Source organism: Balaenoptera physalus (genome assembly GCF_965194825.1).
Source record: "Balaenoptera physalus genome assembly, chromosome: 2".
NCBI lineage: Eukaryota > Metazoa > Chordata > Mammalia > Artiodactyla > Balaenopteridae > Balaenoptera > Balaenoptera physalus.
In genome coordinates this window covers 115,334,760-115,358,057 of record NC_138883.1, presented here as the reverse complement: position 1 = coordinate 115,358,057, position 23,298 = coordinate 115,334,760, and the positions used below count along the sequence as shown (strand labels likewise).

The 23,298-nt window shown below is 34.4% G+C and overlaps 1 protein-coding gene across 9 annotated transcripts in view; it reads right to left on the bottom strand.

Moving 5' to 3' along the window:
- Positions 1 to 23,298, bottom strand: part of LRRC49 (leucine rich repeat containing 49) — a 128,539-nt gene that overhangs the window by 77,324 nt on the left and 27,917 nt on the right. For 7 of the 9 annotated variants that reach the window (XM_082443787.1, XM_082443791.1, XM_082443784.1 and 4 more), the window contains one exon: positions 7,092 to 7,153. In XM_082443787.1, the coding sequence (XP_082299913.1) occupies positions 7,092 to 7,153 (62 nt within the window). Of the gene's footprint in view, positions 1 to 7,091; positions 7,154 to 7,261; positions 23,288 to 23,298 lie in introns of those variants that run through there. The other 2 variants (XM_082443789.1, XM_082443790.1) reach the window with 2 other exon arrangements.

Below are 23,298 nucleotides of genomic sequence, written 5' to 3'. Positions count from 1 at the left end.
GAGAATGATAAAACAAATTTATCGTACCTCAAAGTCTACTGTTCTGAAGTAGTAGAAAAAAAATCTGTCATTAGTTGTGGAGACATATCTTCTCACCTATTTTCCTTCTGAAAGAATTCAAAAGCTGCAGCTAGGCTTGACCGTCAGCCACTAAGGGACTATGCCTTAGCATAGTCTGGGGGTTTTGCTCATGGTAAAGGAGTAAAACAGCAATGGATTAAAAAAAAAACAACTATTTTTAGAATTTGCTCTTGTAGGTTCTCTTTAGATGAAGGTCATCATATTTAGAAAAATGCAATTAAATGTTTGTCTGAAGGTGAATCACATGTCAGCCATTAGGCAAACACCTCAAGAGAAGCTAAGTAGTTAAATGGATACTGATAATGAAATTTCCTCAATAAGTATGTAATCATTTCTCAAATTTAAAGCTCTTAGTAGGTGGTCAGAAAAGATCTGTCAATAGGTGATTTCCTGTGTTTTATTCAGTTAGCAAGAAGATTCCTATACTGTTGGTTACCTGTTAATTTTACTCACAAAGGAAAAAAAATAAAGGTATTCTAACAGTTTGCTGGATACTAGAACTAAGGAAAATTAATTTCCTTCAAGCCAAAATGACATAGCAACACCGTCCTACATCTCAACTATAGGACTACTTTATGTAACAACCTGAGTTCATAAGAAATATCAATACATTCTGAAGGTCAGTGAAATAATTCACTCCTCAAAATATCAGCTAGTACTAAAAGAGACAACTGCAAGGCAGTTAGACTTTCTCTGACTCGCCTAACATAGGTTCTTTTCTGAATATATAATTCATACAGAATGACTTACCAAGTTGAAGTACCGTTTGAGAAAAATGCAAAGAAAATGACTTCCTGATAAAGGTAAAACCATGAACCATTTTCAGTAAAACTTTGAAAATAGCCTGGAGGATCATCTTGCCCTGTAATAAAGGAAAAGTCACACCCCAAAGCTTGTAGTTCACTGACCTTTAGTTATACTATAATTACTAAAAGAGGTCATTAGACAACATGTAAAAGCATTCCTTCCTCAAAAAAGAAAATGGAAACCTAGTTTAAAATTCTCCATGACATCATAAAGAGAAAGCAGAGTCCAAATACCATTGTCTTACTAGGGGAAGAAGGACGTATGCGAGGTCTACACTGGCAGGAAGGAGTACTGTTTAAAATTTCCAGTGCATAGTGATAAGGAGAAGCAATGATGTTTAGTGAACATCCATCATCTCATATTGATACAGAAATAAAGAAATAGAAATATATATACATTTTCCTTGTGATGAGAACCCTTAGGATTTACTCTCTTGACAACATTCATATATAACATACAGCAGTGTTCATTAGACTGTTGTACATTACATCCCTAGTACTTATTTATCTCATAACTGGAAGTTTGTACCTTTGACTGCCTTCCTCCAATTCCTCCTCCTTCCACCCCCTGCCTCTGCTAAGCACCAATCTGATCTCTCTTCCTATGGGTTTGTTTGTGCATTTGTTTTTGAAGTATAAATGACCATATAAATGCTCTATTGCTGCAGAAACTGCAGCTCCGTATTGCCTGTACCCTGGGACAAAGCATATCCACGACCCTAGCCTTAATACAGCACTGTCTAACAGGAAGGTTTAGTTTCTATAGATTTGTCTCATATCTAGAAGTTCTTGGCAAGATCCTTACTGGCAAATCAGTAATATTGACCTGGAAGCCAGAAACAACTACCAAAATAATTTGGACTGCTTAAGCCTTTAAACCTCACACGCCCAGACATTAAGCAGTCCAAAAGACTTAGTAATGATAAGAAAGAGGGCCCTCCAAAACAAGACCACACAGGAAAATCTTTCTATTTGAGGGATTAAATTCTTGTTACAAATTTTCAACTAAGAGCACATACGTGCTAGATGTTGGAGAGACTGTAGTGAGCAAAGCAGACATTCCTCTGCCTTCGTCAAGTTTACAATCTAGCAGGGAGAATAATTTAAAATGAAGGTACAATTAATTATGAACACTGCAATAGTAGTAGAAATATAGGGAAGCTATGAAAGCATGTAGCAAGACCCCACAATATTTTTTAAACTTTTTAAACCCAATCCATAGTGAGAAATATATTTACAATGTAACCCAGTTCCCAAATATCTACAGTAAAATAATACACACACACACACACACACATGCATGCATAGATACACCCACGTATATTAAAACTGTAACTTTTTCAAGAGACAGTGTTCACCCTTACAATGCGTAACAAACTGATATTCTCTATTCTGTTTTTATTTTTCTGGGCTTGAACTAAAATTGACTAATCGACTTTAGGATCCTTGTGTGGGTTCTGACTCAAAGTCTGAAAAACACAGACCAACGGTATTTTTAAGTCAGCTGCACAACTTGCTAAAGATACAAATTCCTGAGCCCCATCTAAAACTACTGAATTAGAATCCATGGAAGATGGGTTCCCGAGCGCGGCATTTTAGCAGGCTCTCCAGATGATCCTTAGGCATATTAAAGTTTGAGAACCCTCGGTGTCATTTAACCTGAGATCTAAAGGATCCTCAGGTGTTATTCAGACAGACAGAGGATAGAAAAAATGTTATTGTCAGAAGCCACAGTAGATGCGAAGACTGAGTGGGCAAGGGGGGAGCATGATGTTTAAGGAAGTTCAGTGGAACAGGGCAAGTTCATAGGGCACTATGGGAAGACAATGAGGATGAAGAGGTAGTCATGGTTCATGCTGCCAGCTCCCTCTTCTAGTTGGTTTCATGCCGCCTCAAGGATCATACATGAGCATTCATCCTTAAAAAGGACGGAAATTTTTACACATGCTATAACATGGATGAACTTTGAGGACATCATGCTAGGTGGCATGAACCAGTCACAAAAAGACAAATACTGCATGATTCCACTTACGTGAGGTACCTAGAGTAGTCAAATTCATAGAATGTAGAATGGTAGAAGTAGAATGGTGGTTGCCAGGGGCTTGGGGATGGGAGGATGGAGAATTATTGTTTAATGGGTATTACATTTCAGTTTTGCAAGATGAAAAGAGTTCTGTGCAACAGAAGATTGGCTGCACAAGGATGTAAATGTATTTAACACCACTGCACTGTATACTTTAAAATGGTTAAGATGGTACTTTTATGAGTATTTTTACCACAATTCAAAAAAAGAATATATGAGACTAAGAGTCCTGAGCTGATACTTGACCTTGGCTAGTATTTGACTCCTTTCCCAATGATACTAACGTCCCCTCGGTTCTGGAAGCAACAGTAACCATTCCCTTTTAGGCAAGGAAGGCACTAGAATTATAAATGCATCTTCCTTTGTTTTAAAAAAAAGAAGCTCGTAAAAACTTTCTGCGTTGGAGAATGAAAGAAAAGAGAGACAGGAAAGAAGAATCAATTACAACTTAACCTTGTAATGAAGAGCAGAACTCTGCATTGCCTCTGTGGAAAACAGATGAAACATCCTGGGTTTTGGCTACAGATCATGAACTACCTCCTGAGGGTAGTACATATTTATCCCTGAAAAATATTTTTGTCTAAAAGCTTTTCCTTGTGAAAGGAAATTTTACATAAAATAGTAATCTTTAAGTTAACAAATATTCTTATTTTGGGGTGCCATAACTCAGTGGTTCCCAAATCTAGCATCAAGCTGCACATCAGTATTCTCTGAGAAGCCTTAAAAAAATACAGCTCTCTGGCCCCACTCCAAATCTACTGGAGCAGGTTACCCAGCAGTGAACCAAGGACTATGTGTTTTTAAAGCTTCCAAGGATATTTTTATGTGTAGCCTATTTGGGGAAATCACTCAAAGTAAGGACAGTTATGAGAATGACTGCCTGAGCACATGTTCTTACCTTTCTCCACCCTCTCAAAATCTCTTTGAAATGACTGAACATAAAAGTATGAAAAAAAAAAAAAGAAGTATGAAAATATCCTTAGCAATACTAGAAAACCAGGAAGAGTTCCATCAGGAGACCAGAACACTAAGGAATTTCTGGAAGATATAAAGCAGATGGAATCAGTAAAACCTGAAATGAACAGGATCATTGTTAAGTAAATGTTGCCAGAAGAACCTCAGAATATTCCCTAGGATCAGAGGCAGAAAATGTTGCCAGCAGATGTGGGTCAGTTGTGCAGTAATTATCGGAGGGTTTGGTAACAATTCGCCAGCCTCTCACCCTCAAAGCAGCTGACTCCTGAATTGTCCCCAGGTTGAAAATGGTGAGAGAATAGGGCAGGGCTTTGGGTAAGTGCATCTGGGCCAAGACGTAAAAGGAGCACCCACTCCCAGAAGGCAAGTTTCTTGTGGACATCATAAAGCAAAGTCCAACTGGGTGGATAGCCTTCCTCCTCCCTCCTATATCTTCTGCAGACAGAGACCTTATAACTTGCATTCACAGTGATATTTCTAACCTATGTTGAGGAAACAAATCCATCCAGATTCTCATTTATAAATAAGACCTGCCATCCAAATAAGCATAGAACAAATGAACAAAAGAAGGAAAGCATTTTTGTTTTGTTTAGTTTAAAAAACCAATACAGGTAACGGGAAAAAAATAAATTCTAGAAATTAAAAAAAAACCTTTATCTCATTCGTAAAACAAGAATAAGCCATTAGAGAAAAAAATGCAGACTACTTGGAAATTAAGATCATGAGAGTCAAGAAAAACAAAAGAAATCAAGCAGACAACAGCACCTCAGAAGAGCTGAATAATGAAATTAACATGTCTGAAGAATGAATTAGATATAACCAATTCTCTTGATTAGCCACAGAATATTTCTCTCAGGGTCATCATTATAAAATGTACTTTGGCAGGTCCCTCCAGCATTCCGTGAGCTGGAGGAAGACCTGAGGCTAGTATAGGGGTAGGGGAGCCGGAGGGCAAGCATCTCACTGCAGGTGCCCAGAGGGTGGACCTAGTGAGTCCACTCTGAGCCTTCTGCATCTACTTTGTCCAGGTTGTGCCCTTACCTGGAATGTCCAAGTACCCTGCACTTTACTAAGGGTAAAGTGAGCTTTAGAGCTCAGCCCAGGGACCATCTCCTTCTAGGAAGGCTTCCTTTACTTCCCTTCCCCACAGTGATTTACATTTTCTAGTATCTCTGCGTATTACCACGACTAAGTTTAACTCACTGTATTATAATTACCTATTCGTGTCTCTGTCTTCCTCACGCTCTGAGGGATATTTTGACCAGAGGCACTGGTTCTATTCAGATACATAGACGTGGATATGTGTCATTCATTCTCTAAATATATCTTGCATGCCTACTAGTAGAACTAAATGAACTGTTCTAGTATCTGCAGGAAAACACAAAACTGGTTCTGTCCACAAAGGCCATGGTCAACCTACCATTAAATATAGGTACCTATTTATCCCAAGTTGAAGCTCTCTGAATGCAGTAGGGTGCCATCACATTTTGGAACTTTCTGAATTTCCACCAGGTAATGGACCTGCAAGAAGTCCATTTATGGACCATTTATGCAAATGGACCTCTAAGAATCCAACAACTTGGTCAAAACCAAAAAGCCCTACTATGTAACAGTCAATACATTTTTGTCTCCCCAAAATGGATATACTGTTGGATATTTTCATTTGCTGGATGATATTTGAGAGTTATCCAGAGAAAGTCCTAAAAGGTACTCTTACCTTTACACTGCTATTTCTACTCTTCTTATATGTTATTCCTGGGTCACTGAACTATAAAATTAGGCAACTGTATCATGCCAGGACTATAGCAGGACACTCGGGACATGAGGATACCATAATTATCACTACAGATCATCTACTTTCCCAGCTATCTGAGATATTTGTGCCTTAAGTAAAGCTCAGGGAAATGTTTTCAAGGCTTGCACTCTCCAATTTCTCCTCCCAGATCCAATATATTCTCTATACCATCTCCCGGGCCATAGGCATCAACAGGAACAGAGCAGAAAATGTACTTGACCTCAGAAGCAGATCACCTGGAAGCACTAGAGGAGGGTAAAGGGCTAAGCCTATGTAGAAACACAAAGAAAGCAATCAGTAAGAAAATGAAAGCCCTGGAACAGCCTTCAACCTAAATTGAAGAGAATATTAAAAGTTTTTCAGAAAACTTTAGAAGAGTAATAAGAGAATAATTATGGGTATTTCCTTTGAAACAACGCCTATGTGCAAAATTCACCATCCAGACTTAATCTCTACCTTTTAGAGATATAGTACAGGGATGTGGGGTTAACACAGGAAAAAGATGCAAACAGAAAATGTGTAAAAGCTCAACTGGTTTTTAATAATCAGAAACATAGACCTAGAGCTCAGGAAAAGATGTGCTCTCAACACTTTTATACTTAGTTCTGACCCTCCTATAAAAGTAGGTTCAGAGAACAGTCTTGAAGTGAAACTAAAGAACTGAAGGGCAAGGGGGAAGGAGGAGAAGGAGAGAATTAGGGAAGGGTAGCTACTCCTTCTGCATTGAAAAGTCTGACTGCCCGTCTCAGCTCCAGTTCTGAAATCTTCCATGTTGACACTGAATGATGTATCATCACAATAGAAAGGATGATATGCTTCAAATCTTTAGAAAACAAAACTTATACATTTATATATTCTAATATACAGTCTTCTAGCTGCATTAGTTCTCTAAGTAGGAACACCAAGTTAGAACGTATGGCCTAATATGCAAGTGGCTTAGTGACAAATATAGCCTGCTATGCCAAAATTGTTTAGTAGCTACACAGATTGTAGATGATAATTTATGAAAGAAATTCTAATTCAACTGACTAGTGCAGTTAAGTGTCAAACAAAGGACAGCAAAATATATGTTGAAATTTCCACATACATGTTTTACAAAGGAACAACACTAAAGTATAATTATAAAAAACAAATGTTACACTAATTTCATCATTTTAGCATCAGAGTCACTAATATACACAAGAGCTTTGTTTTTCCACAAAGAACTTTGTCACAGACAGCCCTATCATTTTCCAACTTAAAATCTTACATGCCAATAGATTACTCCAAGGTATTTACAATCTTAATTTAAAGCACTAGAACCCACACAATCAAGTTATTAATAAATGACAAGTTGGGAGTTTCCACTTACGTAGATATATTGTTGAAGCTGAGAAACAGACGTTGGAGGCAGGGCAAATTATCCACATCTCTCTAGAAGGAAACAGAAAGTAAAAATTTACCAGCTGAAAGAAGAAAAATATTAAAAAATGGCTCCTTGCTCAGCTGTTGAAATATATAGTCATTTCTATTTACTGCAACCTTGCTAGACCACTGATTCCTACTGGAGATTGAGCTCCATTCTTCTCCACTGCAGATTAAATGGGAGGGTTTCAGTACATCCGCAGAACAAGCTGCACCACTCACAAGGTAACAAGCACTGAAGAGAACAGAGGGAGATGCTGCTGCTAGCCTCTTCAAGCATGCTTTTGGGAAAGGAGCCAAAATGCTACTTCAGCTTTTCAACTGTAGCACAAATACAGTACGATCAAACATTTGTTAAACATCACTTCTAAAAAGAAGCTGCTCAAATGCTTTAAATTTTAAATTTATGCAATCAGCTTTCCAAACAGTACTGAGAATTTCGAAGCTATTTACCTCACTATTCTCAAACCCACAGAAATATACCACTCAGTTACAAATGAACCAGTACACTGACAATTCCCCTGTAACACTGAAAGTAGATCATAATAAGTGACAACGGAGGGCATCGTTAAGGACAAATTCCAATCTAAGCAAGAATCAGAGACTCTTACAATTGGAAATCTATGTTGTTCTGTTTAGGTGCAGCACCCCTGAGCAAAACACTGCTGTTTAAACATAGTTACCTTTAGCAAATATTGAAATGTTTTGGCCCAAATGATTTTTTACTAATTTTACTAAGCGAAAAGACACAAACCTTCTGAAAAGTATGACATATTCTGGACTACCAGAATCTTGAGAGGAAGCTTAGTAATTTACCTAGATTACTCACATGAGAAAAAGTAAACAGTTGAGGTTGTCGCAGGGACAGCGTGGGAGAGGGGTGGAAAGGTGACCCAGGACACATACTGTCATACACAGAAGCCAAGAAAGGACAAGATTCCAGTTATCTTGACTTCCAATGCTCTGCTCTTTAAAATACTACACACAGTGCTACTTTCATATTAAATGTTTTTCATTTTTAAGGGCAATATTGTTAAATAATTCCTAGTTATATGAGAGTGAATGATGCTAATAAAAGTATGTACATTTTAAATATTATTGTGACCAATATTTAAACCCAATCAAAACTTGTTTTACTGTTTGCATAAGTCATCATCTTTTTTCCTCCCTCCTTTTCTTCCTCCCTTTTAAAACTACCATTATTTCCAAGACCCAATAAAAATTTAGGCAATGCATTAAAATTACAGACAAGATCAGCTTTTCAAAAAACAGTTCATTTATTTATTTTTTAAAGCTTGTTATACCAAGAAAACATAAAGTGATAGAATTGTGGCAGAGCCACGTCTCACTGATTTTTGAGAGGACATAGGAGAAATGAATCTGGCTTAAGACATTCTCCCACATAGCTTCCCTCGTGTACCATTCTTCAACCTTCTCTCAACCCCTTAGACCCTAATCCATGTAAAAGAAATACAACTACCAGTGATCAAAACACTGGCTATGTATACCATTCACTTGGCATTACCATTCTCAGGCCCACCCCTGAAAAGCCTGTTCCACAGATGTGAGTTAGTGATTTTGAGAGTTTTTCAACCATGGTCAAAGAATAAGTCTTCAGAAAACAGTAAGACAATCAAATTTGCCTCACTGGGTGACAGGCTCTATATATTGGCAAACTTCTTGAATCATCTCCACCAGCTACCTCTCTCTGATATTCCCAGAAATGAGAGTACAGTGGGGGAAGGGAGGAGAACTGGATTACCTCTTTTTGTTCCAGGGCCCTAATTTCCAAAGGAAAGGGTAGCTTGCTTCCTATCTGGTCTCCAGAAGTTTAGAGTCACAGCCAGATTGAAAGCCTTCTCTGTTTGAGGAATCCCTCTTCTCCTAAATTCTTCCTGGAACCTACGTGAGATATTTCTGGGCATAAACATTGTTTGCTGACATCTACCTGGTTGAAACTGAGAAGCAGTAGCCGGAATCTCCTTTGAATCAAGGCACCTTAAAAAAAAATACACTTGTCTCTTTGAGCCCCAGCCTACCACCTTCAAAGACTACAGACACACAGATACCTTTCAAGACATAATTTTTTTGCTATTAAAATATAAACTCAAATTACATCAGGTATAAATTGTGAGAAAAGGGTTTTTAAGTTTATTTGATTACAGTGTTTTGTACTTATCTTCATTTAAGAAACAAAATTTTACCAGAAGTTTTTATCAAATTTTCAAAATTATTAACTCTCATTACCTGATAGAGCTATAAAAAATATTCACAAGTTGAAAAACTAAAAATCAGAATTCAACTACACATACCCCAAAACCATTTTAGTAGATAGCCTTTCCAGAACTTTAAAAAGCAAAATAATTACCCACAGTAATTTTTGTTGTTCCAAATTTCATTCCTATAAGAAAACTGTAACTTTAATCTTTCTAGCAATTCTAAGGTATACTTTGTAATGAATTTCTAGCATTACAATAGACAAAAAGAAAACATCCTATTTATCGTATCAATTATCTATGCAGGAGTTATTTACAGAAAAAAAGATTGCTGAAAGCTACTAGAAGATGGTTGCTCTAATATGAGAGTAAACCAAAGATGTAGAAACATAAGATCCAGGAATTTGATTCACTATTGGAGGCAACAGAAATCCAAGGATGTCATCTCCATAGCAGGCCTAAGGGCAACCAGTCTACATCAGAGACAGAGGACAGAGGGCTCCAGAAGGGGTATCTTTGAAGAGAGAAAATGAAACAGATAGATTACTTGAGATCTTTGCCGATACAGAGAATTTTAGAGTTCTCTTAGGGAGTTTGGACATTAATTAATGGTACTTAAATAGAACCTTCAATTAATGGGAGAAGTGAGACAGTTATTAATGCCAGAGAAAAGAAAAGTTTAACATAATGGTCCAATATTCACTTTGAAACGCTCATCTTGCTGTGCCAGACAATCCTAATCTATTATATCATAAATTCATCAATCTGAAGCCACTGCACTAAAGACCCACCTTAAACCAGACCCCCAAGAAATCTCAAAAATAAATATCTTGCCTTAGCCCTTAAAGACATGACTAAGACTATGTCAGGGAAATGTGCTCTTCTTGCCAGTAAGTAATAATCTCAGTTTTTCTTTATCAGCAGGTTATTCTGGTGCCACTTTGGGGAAGCCAGCACTCAACAATCTGCTTATCAAAAATATACATAATTATTTTGGAATAATGGGGAAAGGAGAAATAAGGGGCTAAAGATAATTTAAGAAAGCTAAATCCTCAAACTTTGAGAAAAAGTCAGCACATTTATTTCACTGTCAAGTGTCAAACACTACCAGAAATTCTTTTCTGGAGGTAACTGTTTCACAGGCAGTAAAACTATTGCAAAGAGGCAATAACATACCTAAAATAAGAAAAAGAAGATGAAATAAAATATTTACATATAGGGGAATATTTATAGCTCCTCTGTTAACCTTCTCTTAGTGTCAAATTTATTATATTTAACAAAACACAATTCCAGAATCACATTCAAAATATGTTTTAAAGTAAGACTCAAAACCATTTCATATATTAAAAAATACAATCCTTTAAAAATAGACTTTAAAAATTACTTACTACAAGATTATGAGAGGATTATAATTCTTTATTTTTCAAAAGAATAATGACCTGCCGTTTTAGAAACATGCTTGTCCTACTCAACTCAGACAGTTTTCCATATTCCTAAACTTCACAAAAGAACTAAATGATTCAGCAATCTGACTATGTGTAGAACATCTATTACTGGAGCTATTTTTAGAGCAGCCTCCTGCAGAGGAATAAGGAAGAAGGGTGAAGAGACAGAGGCTTTGGCATGCATCTAGGAGCACAAAGATGACTATAATAAAATCATGGCTACTCTCATTTTGGTATCTATTCTGTTATACAAAAAAGTCAGAGTTAAAATATGTATGGGTAATTATTTTAATTTTGAGAAGTAAAAACAGATTTATTAACAAAGCACTGAATAAGTTTGAAAAAAAACAAAGAAAAAAGTATTCTTTTCTATAAAAAGCTTTATAAAATTAATTCCAAAATAACTACTTGCTATAGCCATCACTTTGTAACACAGACACATATTATATGAGGAATAATATGTGTAAGCCGTCATATCAACAACTCATCATACTTTTATTTGCCATGAAAAATGTCCGTTATCTGCCTCTATTATCCAAAGGCATTAATATGTGTATCTACTTTTTATATTTATTTACTACTCATTACATGACAATAGATATCAGTCAATCTAGCTGCAAGCTACTCTTTCAGTCTGATTTTCTTCTATACACTGTTGTAATTCCCCCCAAATAAAAAGGAACTAAAAACCAGATTAATAAACACGCACTGATGCTCTGACTAAGAGATTTCCAGTCTTTATAATCTAAGAGAGCTAGATATAACAGCTATGAGGAAAAATAGAAAAAGTCTCAATTTCACAATCATAGGACTTTCCACATTTGAATTTGTAGTTCAAATTTACATCACATGCATGATCTAACAAGACTCCTCATAAAAAGGGTCCCCAGCATTCTCGCCCCCTGGCAAAACTCACTGGAAAGACACAAACTCAATTCAGACTTTATGGCATTTGGACAATCCCAAATGATCAAGTTATGGGAAAAAAATTACTGTGAGCAAGAGTAAGAATAAATTTTATGCAACAAATGTAGAATTACCAAAAACCTAAGAAAACATAATAACTTGATAAAGACTATGGAATATCTATGTTTAAAATTACTAGAGAAATAAAATGAATCAAAACATGAGGAAAAAAAAGATGCTATAAATAAAGGTATCTGGGCATTTAGTTTTTTAAAAATCCATGCAGAACTTCTAGAAGCAAAAAATTATTGTCATTATTAAAAACTCATGGATGGACTGAAAATCAGATTAGACAAAACTGAGGAGAAAGTTAGTGAACTGAAAGATAGCATTAAAGAAGTAAAAATCATGCAGAAATGTAGCAGAGAAAAATAAGAATGACGAAAATTTTAAGAAACAAAACTAGAACAAGAAGGTCCATACCATGTCTAGCAGGTGTGTAAGAAGTAGAAAAAGAGAAAGTGGGATAAGGCAATATTTGAAAATATAAAGGCTCAGAATGTTCCCATAATTAGTAAAAGAAATGAACCTGCAGATTCATAAAACACAAATATTAGGTATGCTAATAAAATTACCGTATTTAATCAAATCTAAGTTACCATCTCACAATTATTTTATGTAACACCTGGTGAAAATAAACTTATGATTAACCAATAATAAAATATCACTTTGAATTTTTATTTCATTATTACTGAAAGAGCTCTTTTAGATTTATTTAACCATACATCATTCTTATTCACACATAAAATCTAAGCAAATTAAATTCATTAAATTAATGATCTCCCCAAATATCTCCATGTATTATAAAGCTAGAGTTATTAGACAGTATAGTCTTGGCATAATGGTAGACAAATAGATGTAACAGAATAGAAGGTTCAGAAAAAGACTCATTTGATTATAACTCAATTTTGAAAAAGAAACCAATTTAATTCAATGGGGAAAGCAAGGTCTTTTGAATAAAAGGCAATGGATCAAATAGACATCCCTATTTGGGAAAAATGAATCATGACCTCTACATCTCACACCATACACAAAATTTAACTAAAGGTGGATGACAGACATAAAATGAAGGTAAAACTATAAGCCTTCTGGAAAAAAACAGAGGAGAACATATTTATGATATTGGGGTAAGCAAAGACTTTCTAGACAAGACAAAAAATGCACTAATGATAAAAGAAAACAAATTGATAAATTGTATGTCACTAAAATTTAAAGCTTTTACATATCAAAAACATTGTTATGAAAGCAAAAAGGAAGCCATGAAGAAAATACATTCAATACCTATACGAAACAAAGGACTGAATCTAGGATAAAGATCCACCACATTCAAGGATAAAAAGAGAACCCATTTTTTTAAAATGGGCAAAAGACTTGAACTGATACTTCACAAAGGGATATGCCAGGATGGTCAATAAGTAATTGGAGAGATGCTCAATATCATTAGTCACTAAGTAACTGCAAATTAAAGCTACAATGAAAATCATAGTATCACTAAACTTATAAAGACTGTCAATGTCAAATGTTGGCAAGGATGTAGAGCAATTAGAATTCTCACTTATTGCTGGTGGGAGTGTAAAATGGTATAATCACTTTATACAACTGTCTAGCAGTTTCTAATAAATTTAGACACCCACCTACCTCATGGCTCAGTAATGATATGCCTACATATTTATGTAAGAGAAATAAGAGTATATGTCCAACAAAGTAAATATATAAATAAAAGACCACCAGAATATTCATAGCAGCTTTATTTGTAAGAGCCAAAAATTGGAAATACCGAAGATGCTTTTGAGCAGAAGAATGAAAATGCAAACTGTATTTACACAATAAATACAACTCAACAAGTAAAAAGAACTACTGATACATACAGCAAAATGGAGGAATATCGAACCATAATGTTTAGTACACAAAAGTGTACACACTTTATATTTTTATATATATATATATTTAAAATAAAAATTTCAAAAACAAGCAAAATTAATCCATGGGGATAAAAGTCAGGAAACCTCTGGGGCAGGGAAAGGCATTGATTGGAAAGGGGCAAAACGAACTTTCTGGAGTGATAGAAATGTTTTCTCTCTTAACCTGGGTGGTAGGCAAATGAAAGTACACTTATATAAAAAAAATTATTTTTTTAACTGTACAGTTTTGTGCATTTTACTGTATCTAATTATACTTCAATAAAGTATGGAGGGAAAGTTTTCATATTTAGAGTTCAACTTCTGAATCCCTATTTAACTAATAATGTCCATGCTTTTCACACAATATTGTCTTCTATGCCATCAAGAACATTGGTGATGCAATATATCCTAAAGTGTGCTCTATTATCGTCTACAGGATTTTCTTCCAAGCTGCTGACAACCATTCTTATGTTTTGATATTGTTAAGGTAAAGAAACACTAGTGCTATGGTCTGAATGTTTGTGTCTCCTCCAAATTCACATGTTGAAATCCTAACCACCAAGAATGGTGGTATTAGGAGGTACAACCTTTGTGAGGTGCTGAAGTCATGAGGGTGGAGCCCTCATGTATAGGATTAGTGCCTTATAAAAGAGACCCGACAGAGAGCTCTAGCCTCTTCCATCATGTGAGGACACAGAGCGAAAGTGACAGCTATGGACCAGGAAGAGAGCTCTCACCAGAATGTAACCATGCTGGCCCCTTGATCTTGGATTTTCTAGACTCCAGAACCGTGAGAAATAAATTTGTGTTGCTTATAAGCTACCCAGTCTGGGCTATCTTGTTATAGCAGCCCAAATGGACTAAGACACAAGCATTAATTATCCATACAGCTTCCTGTTGCTTTGAAATTTCTTTCACCTATTCCAAGGAGTTTGCTCAATTTCTCCTGCCTTCAGTTATATTGCTTGGCATGTGATAAGCAACTTCTCTGAACTTATCTCAGTAGCAAAATGTAACAGCTTTGTCAAACGTGGTTATCTTCCTGTTAAAGTATTTGATTGTTAATTAGCAGAAAATGTGGAATTGCAGTCATTCCTCCAATGTATGTTTCACTAATATTAAATTTAGGTCTTTGCCGTTCTATTTCCATGCCTTTTTGAATAGAGTAATATTTCATTTCACTTCCAAATCATTGTATAATCTTTTAAAATACATTTTGAAGAGTAATTAAACTCAACACATGTAATACCAACAATTGAAATGACAATAATATAAACAGTTATAACCAAGTTCACATATATATAGCAGTGAAATTGCTGTAGCCTGTCCAATATTGATTTTAAGATGCCCTATGTAGATTGTAAGACATATTCAGATTTGAGAGTTGTTGACATACAGAAAAATGCATGTCTCAAATTGGTCAAATATGGTAGTTCCACATCTAAACACATCATAGTGAGTCTGAAGGACTTCAAAAAGAAATCTTATAATCTTAAAATAGAGGAAGAAAAAGACTGCCTACAAAAAATGACAGTAGACATTTTAATTACAATAATAAAAAGCCAAAGACAATGGAATATGAGCTTCAAACAAATGGGAGAAAAACAACAACAACAAAAACACCAAACAATTTGGTTTGATTCAACCAAATCAAACAGTCGTGAGTAAAAACGAAATAAACAAATTATTAGACAAACAAACTGAGAGAGCTTACTACCACCAGAGCCATAGGAACTTTATCTAAATTATGTATTTGGGGAGGAGTAGTGAACCCAAACAAGCATGTGGATGAATCCAAATAAGCATTGACTGAAAACATAGGAATTAAAATATCTAAATTGGGTAGTAAAAAAATAAAAAGGAAATACTAGACAACAAAAGCATGCCACATGGGAGGACTTTACTGGATTAAATGATTCTAAGGTCCTTATTTGAGAAGAGCGTAGGGATGTGTATTAACACTATAATTTAAGACAAGTGTGTATTTTAAAATGGTAAGACTAACCATTAAAGTGAAGAAGAATAGAGAAAATTCCGTCAACTCGAAATAAGACACAAGAAAAAAAAACAGCACAGGAAAAGCAGGACAAATAGAAAGCGTGAAATAACATCAAAGTGATAAATGTAAATATATCAGTAATCACAATTAGTAACAGATGAAAGTCTCTGGTCAGAAGACAGATCCTCAGATTGTAAATTTAAAAAGGAGTGTGCATTCTTTATAAGAAAAAGGCTGAAAGTTAAAGAACACTTAATATGATTCATTGAGAAGAACTCAACAACACTACTGTTAATATTCCTGCCAAAAGTACATAACATGAATCTAATCATTAGGAAACAATTAGACAAGTCCAAACTGAGTAACATTCTACAAAATAATAAACTGATATTCTTCAAAAATGTCAATGTCAGGAAATACAAAGAAAGACTCAGGTACCATCCCAGATTAAAGATGACTAGGGAGACATAAAAACTGAATGCAATGTATGATCTTGGATTTTCTTTTGCTATAAAGGACACTACTGAGATAATTGGGAAAATCTGAGTGGGAACTATAGATTAGATATTAGTATCAGATCAATGTTAATTTCTTGATTTTGATAATTATAATATGGTTATGTAAAAGAATTCCTTGATTTTAGGAAATACACACTAAAGTATATGAAAATAAAGAAGCATTATGTCTACAACTTTTAAATGGTTCAGAAAAAAATATATATTTTTTATACATATATATTTATATGTATAAAATATATACATAGAGAGAGAGATTGGTAGCTATAAAGAGAAGGGAAGAAAGAGAATGATCAAGAGAGAGGATAAAGCAAATGTACTAAAATGTTATCATTTAAGGACTCTGAGTAAAGGGTACTGGGAATTCTTTATACTATTGGTGCAGCAGTTTCTGAAATTATGTCAAAATTTTAAATTTTAAAAAGGTTAAGGGATCAAAAACATATACCAGGAAAAAAACAACCAAAAGAAAGCTGATATTAACATTAGACTAAATAAATGTTAAGGCAAGAAGTATTGTTAGCTTCATGATATATACTACATACTTAGAACAGTGCTTGGCATGTAGCCTATGCTGATAAAATACTTACAAAATGAAGGAGTTAGTAATAAAGGCAGTTAATACATAATTATAAAACAAACAACTTACCAGGAAGATACATCAATTTAAATCTTGTAAGCACCTAGAAACACAGCTTTCAATACTGACCACATACTAGGCAAATATACTGAAAGTAAGTATTGACTATAAATAGTAACTGCACACTGGGCAATAAAGGAAACCTTAACAAACCAATTACATATAATCAACATTCATTGGCCACAATGCAATTAAATTAGAGAAGAATGACAAAAAAAAGAGTAATAAATCCACACATATCAAAAAGTTTAAATACACTTTTAAATATGTACTTGGATCAAAGAAGAAATAATGGAACTTAGAAAATATTTAGAACTAAATAATAATAAAAATGCTAAATTTCAAAACTTCTTTGAAGAAGCTGAAGTGGCAGTTAGAGGGAAATTTATAGCCTTATATGCTTACATCAAAAAATAAAAAAGACTGAAAACCAATGTATCAAATACCTAACACAAAACTTTAGAGAGAAAAATTTTTAAATAGAGGAAATAAGAAAGATAAGAACAAAAGTCAATAAAATAATATTTTTAAAAGCTGTAAGAGGGGTTCAAGAAAGCTAAAAGCTGGTTCTTTGAAACTACTAGTAAGATAAACAAACCTCTGACAATACTGATCAAGAAAAAAGAAAGTATAAATAAGCATTATTAGAAGTGACAAGAGGAACAAGACTATAGATAGAGCAGCCAAAAAATAAAATAAAAAAAGAATTTAGATGAAAGGAAACTACAACGTATCAAAACTGATGTCCACTATTATACTGAGTCAACAGTTTAAAACTATGCAGACTATTTTACAAGAAAAATTCTACCAAAATATTCAAGGAACAGACCATCTTTATCTCATATAAGCTGACATTTATACCAAATAGGAAATCAAAATAGGGAATCACAGAATATTAAAATAGGAAGCACTCTTCAACTTATTTTATGAGGCTAGTATGACCCTGATAGCAGAAAAGAACAATAAAAAGAAATTACAGGCCAATATCATTTATTATCATAGTTGTGAATCAAATATTAGCAAACAAAAAAGGAATGTGATGATATATAGCCCATAATATATATAACAACCCAAAATGCTAGAATGACTTATCATAACAAAAATCTTGTAATATAATTTTCAAAATTAAGATTAAAGAAGAATCCATATGACAATCTAAGGATTGTAGAAAAATTATTTAATAAAATCCAACAACCATTCATAATATAAACTCTAAGCAAACTAAAAATAGAGGATAATTTCTTCAGACTGATAAATGGCATTTAGCAAACATAGACAGTGATGCATTTCCTTTAAAATCAGGAATAAGGCAAGGAGGACCACTTTTGTTTCTTTATTCAACTTTGTACTAGAGGTTAAGTCAAACTTCAGTCTAGCTCAGTCAAATAAGTAGAAACAAAATATATAATGATTAAAGAAAAACTATCATTGTTCAAAAAAAATTATAATTGTCTAACCAGAAAATCTAAGATAATCTACAGACACATTATTAGAATTGTTAAGTGTCTGAGTAAGGTTTCTGGATTTAAGGTCAATGAACCAAAATCAACTGTGGTTCCATATACTAGTAACAGTAAGAAATCTATTTCTGACCAAAAAAATTTACAATGACAACAAAAAAGTATAAGATATATGGAAGATATCTAACAAAAACAAATAATGATCTATGGAGAAAAGCATAAAAATCATCAAATGAGACATATGAATTGAGAAATGTGCTCTAGTCATACTATGCCATTCATATTAATATACCATGTTCACATTATGATATTGAGCCTGCAATGTCATAAAAACATCAGCTGTCTTCAATTTAAAAGATAGTCCAATGAAACAGACCAGTAGGGTTATTCGTGAAACTTAACATGCTATTTTTAGAGTGTATACAGAAAAAGAAAAGACCAAGATAATTTTTTTAAAAGGAAGGAAGGCTGGGAAAGGAAGGAAAGGGAAAGGAAGATTGGGGACCTCATTCTACTAGCTCTTAGAACATAATAGAAAGTTATAGTTATTATGACAGTGTTATATTGGAACATGGATAGAGACCAAATAAACAGACCAGAGAGGCCAGGCACAGACCCATGCATGTGTGGATATTTAATTTGCTAAAGGAAGATACTGCCAAGAGGAGAGGGAAGAACAAAAAGAATTCCCTTTTCAATAAAACGTGCTGGGACAATTGGTAATCCATGAGAAAAAAAAAAAAATGAAATTGGATTTCAACTGCACATCACAAGCAAAAGTCAATTCCAAATAGATGAAACACCTCTATGTGAAGAATAACTTTAAAACTCTTGTTAGACAACACAGAAAAATATCTTTATGTCCTCAGCCCATAAGAAAGGATTTTTCAAACAAAAAGAAGAAACAATAAAGGAAACTATTGATGATTTTTACTTCTGTTTCTCAAAAGACAGCAGAAACAAAAGAAATACTACAGATCAATATGAAAGAGAAAAAAAAATGTTATTACAATGGGCAAAGGATAAGGCTATTTGCAGAAGAGGCAATCTCAATATCAAAACTGAAAAAAAGATGAAAGGCATTCAATCTCACTGGAAATTAAAATTAAAATCTCAATATAATATATACAATTTCATAGTTACAAGACTGGCAGAAATTAAAATGTCTGACAACATCAAGTGTCACTAAGGTTGTGAGGTTAAAGGAACCCTCGGGTAATGCTGATGGGAATGTAATTTGGTACAACCACTTTGAGAAAAATGTGGTGCTAGCTGATAAAATTAAATGATGTGCATAATCCTGGCACCCAGCAATGCTTCTCCCAAGTATCCACCACTGAGCATTATTTTTCAAATGCAGGTTGCAACCAATTTTTCATTCGTCAAGAAATCAATTCAGTAGATTGAGACTAACTTTTTTTTGAGTCCAACATTTTTTAATGAGATAGAATAGACTAGGATATACCAGAATGGATTGCAGTAAGGGTAGGTATAGTCATGAAATGCTTGTTTCCATTATTTATAATGTACTCATATAAATATGTATTTAATTACTGGGTTTCAATGTAAATTTTATTTATTACTATAGATTATGGCTAAAAAATGTCTGAAAGCCACTGTCCTGGAGAAATTGTTATAATTATACACAAAAAGACATGTACAAAAATGTTATTTCTTCTTAACGACAAAAAATTAGAAATAATATTTATGTCCATAAAGAGAAGAATAAATATTTAGTTACAATCACACAGTGGGATACTATATAACAATGGAAATTAGTGAACTGGAGCTACAGGTATCAACATAGATAAATCTCAAAGCATAATAAAAGTAACTTACAGAAGATATGTACAGTTTGATGATATCATTTACAGAACACTTAAAAGCATGCAAAACAATTACTTCATTGTTTAGGGGTATATATATGGGATTGTTTAGGGATATATACAGGAAAAGGAAAAAGACACGCATAGGAATAAACACCAAATTCATAACTGTGGTTACCTCTGCAAAGGAGGGAGGGAATGTGTTGGAGGAGGGTTACATAGTAGGCCTCAACTATATTTAAAAGGTTTTTACTTATTAAGTTCATTGGTGGACATACAAATGTTTGTAATATTATTTCCTATTCTTTGGGAATGTCTGAAATGTTTCATACTTTTTTAAAAGGGAAAGATACCATATAAACTTAAAAGACATTTGGTTAGAAATTTATAAAATTTCCAAGAAAAAGATCAGTGAATTTAATACAATAAACAATGACTTTTCTATGTTGAAAATACCAGTGAAGAAGGTTTCTGATAAGATGGTAAAGTAGGTAATGCCTTTGTTTCATCTCCTTCCCAAGATTCAATGGGTGAAACAAACAAAAAATACACAAAATGAGTGAATCCATGGAAATGATAAAAACAAGAGAGCTATTAATAGATCAACATTTTTGATGAATTTCAGGAAGGTGGAAAGCAGATAGGATCTTATTGGAGATAACCCTGAACAGAGAAAACTGCGGCTCAGAACTGGCAGGAGAGATGCTGCGCTGCAAATGCAGCAATTCCTTCCAGAAGAACGCCACCTTCCACGCTCAGAGTCAGTACATACAAAGAACAGGCGTGGACTATGGGTAACTGTGGCTAATCAAGTAGATGTGTTATTAAACATCTGTCTACTCAACAGCTATTCCTGGAACACCAACAAACCCACCCCACCCCCAGCCCACTCCCACCCCTGCCATGCACACACGCAACCAGGTACAGAGCAGCTGGCTGAAGAAAACCTCAGCTAGAGCCTCAGGACCTGTTCTCCAACAAAACAGTATCAAGGAAGGATGGACAGCATGGGTATTTTATCTATGGAGATGGTTAATAACTGCTACAGTAGAACCAGAGGGGGAAAAGGAATGGCAATTTCAGCTGGCGCAAAAGTTACTGAAGTCCTTCTTACCCGCACCCACACACATACACAAAGTAGTTTTTCTTATTTTGGCAGTTACAGAGTGAGGCTCCCTATTCCCTTCCACTCACGCTAAAGGGAAGTCAGCCAGTATGTGGGATTCAACAACTTACACAGATCTAGTGATCATTCTAGGGAGAGATTTTATGGTTAAAAAGACCTATTCAGCTGCACAGGAGAGCCAGACACTCCTTAACATAGTCCTTCATTTAAGGATTACCAGCTATTGAGGAAAATCAAAACCACAAGAGAAAAAAAAGCAAAAAGAGTAAGTATGATAACTGACCCTGGAAAAAAGAAGAGACAATTAAAAAAAAAAACCAAAAAAAAGAATCCTCAGATTTAAGTCTCTTGGCTCTTTTAGGAAAAGGATGCTTCAAAAAAGAAATAGAGTTGGAAAAGTTTCTGATTTTTTCTTACACGTATATTCACAATATCCAATCAATTAATATGCATGATACTTATTATCATGATAATTATACCATATGCATAATACTTAATAAATCTTTTTCACTTTTAGAAATTAAGACAATTTCCTTTTCCATAAGATGTTTACTGCTGCCTAATCTATAACAGTAATGATTAGACATAATACTCAATGGGAAATTGGGTAAGGAATTTCCTGGATGTGTATTATACATTTTCCAAATGAAAGACAAAACATAGACAGGAATACGCTAAGGCCAATAGATTTCTGTACTCCACTCTACCAAAGCTTTTTGGATTCTTACCATACCCAATGTCCCTAGGACAGATTAAGTCCAGTCTGAAAAGTTCTAGAGACAGCAATGTAACAGATTAATATGGGTGCCTTTTAAAATAAACAAGCCATTTCCAATATTTAAATCCAGTCTGGGGGAAGAGCTGGCAGAATTTAGAGGTTCTGGGATAACTCCATGTCTTTGAGAAGGTTCTGAAATTATCCCAACCTCCTAGAAGATATGAGCATTACTTGGCTCAGACTTTCTGGGAAAATTTCAAAATGAAACCAATCTGTAAAATGAGGCCTAGAGATAAGGCATCATCTGTCTCCCAGCTTTTTCCAGTGTACCACTTACAGTACATTTAACTATTTACTAAGGAACTCAATGTCTTGAAAAAATTAATCAGATTTTACCTTTAAAAGTGCTTAAACGATACCCAAAGAAAACCTAATGTAGTTTTTCTATTGCATGTAAACAAAGGAAACTTGTTAAAAGAACAAATGTTTTTATAAATCCTCAGATGTCTTCTTGGCCTGCATCATGTCATACAGCTGAAAGTCGTATTTCTAGAGCTCTTCATATATGCACAAGTTCAAAATACCTGAGCATCAAGCTGTTATTTAGTTGCTAAACTTGAATAAAACTATAAATCTAACGAAGTTCATCCTCAGAGTTTCAGAGTAGCCTTTCTATATAGTTTTGTCCCCACAATGCCAACTCTTCTTCCTGCTCACATGTCAGCTTTCTACAATATTTATATCTTTTTTCAGAACCAGCAAGCCGAAAAGGACTCTAGCGATGATCTAGCTCAATGTCCTCATTTTAGAGAAAAGTAAACTGAGGCTTACAGAGTTAAAGTGATTTACCCAAGGTCACACAGATAATGAGAGCTGAAGGAGGCCTGCACTTGGCCTCTCATGTCCTATGTAACAATGCTCTTTCCACCATACCAAGCTGCCTTTGAAAAACTGCAAAGAATATGATATTTATGCATGTCTTCAAAGCCCTCAACCACTCTTCTCTGTGCCTTTTCCCTCTCGGTGCAACAAGTTATCAACTTTCAGTCAACAATAACCTTCTTTCTTATTAATTGTATTCCTATAACAACACAGGAAAGGATTCAGTATTCATTTACCACTAGTTGATTCATTTACTGATAATACTTGTGCTCCTAATTTTACATTTATCTTTTAGAATGGAAAACACCACCACATTTCCCAAATCAAAATATTATAAAGCTTAACAATTATATTCACAATTTAAATTCAGAAAAAAACTAAATTACTTTAGACTCTTACTTTGCAGAAAGCAATGCTATAACATTTATTTCATTCCCTTAAAAGAAGAGCCAGAAATCAC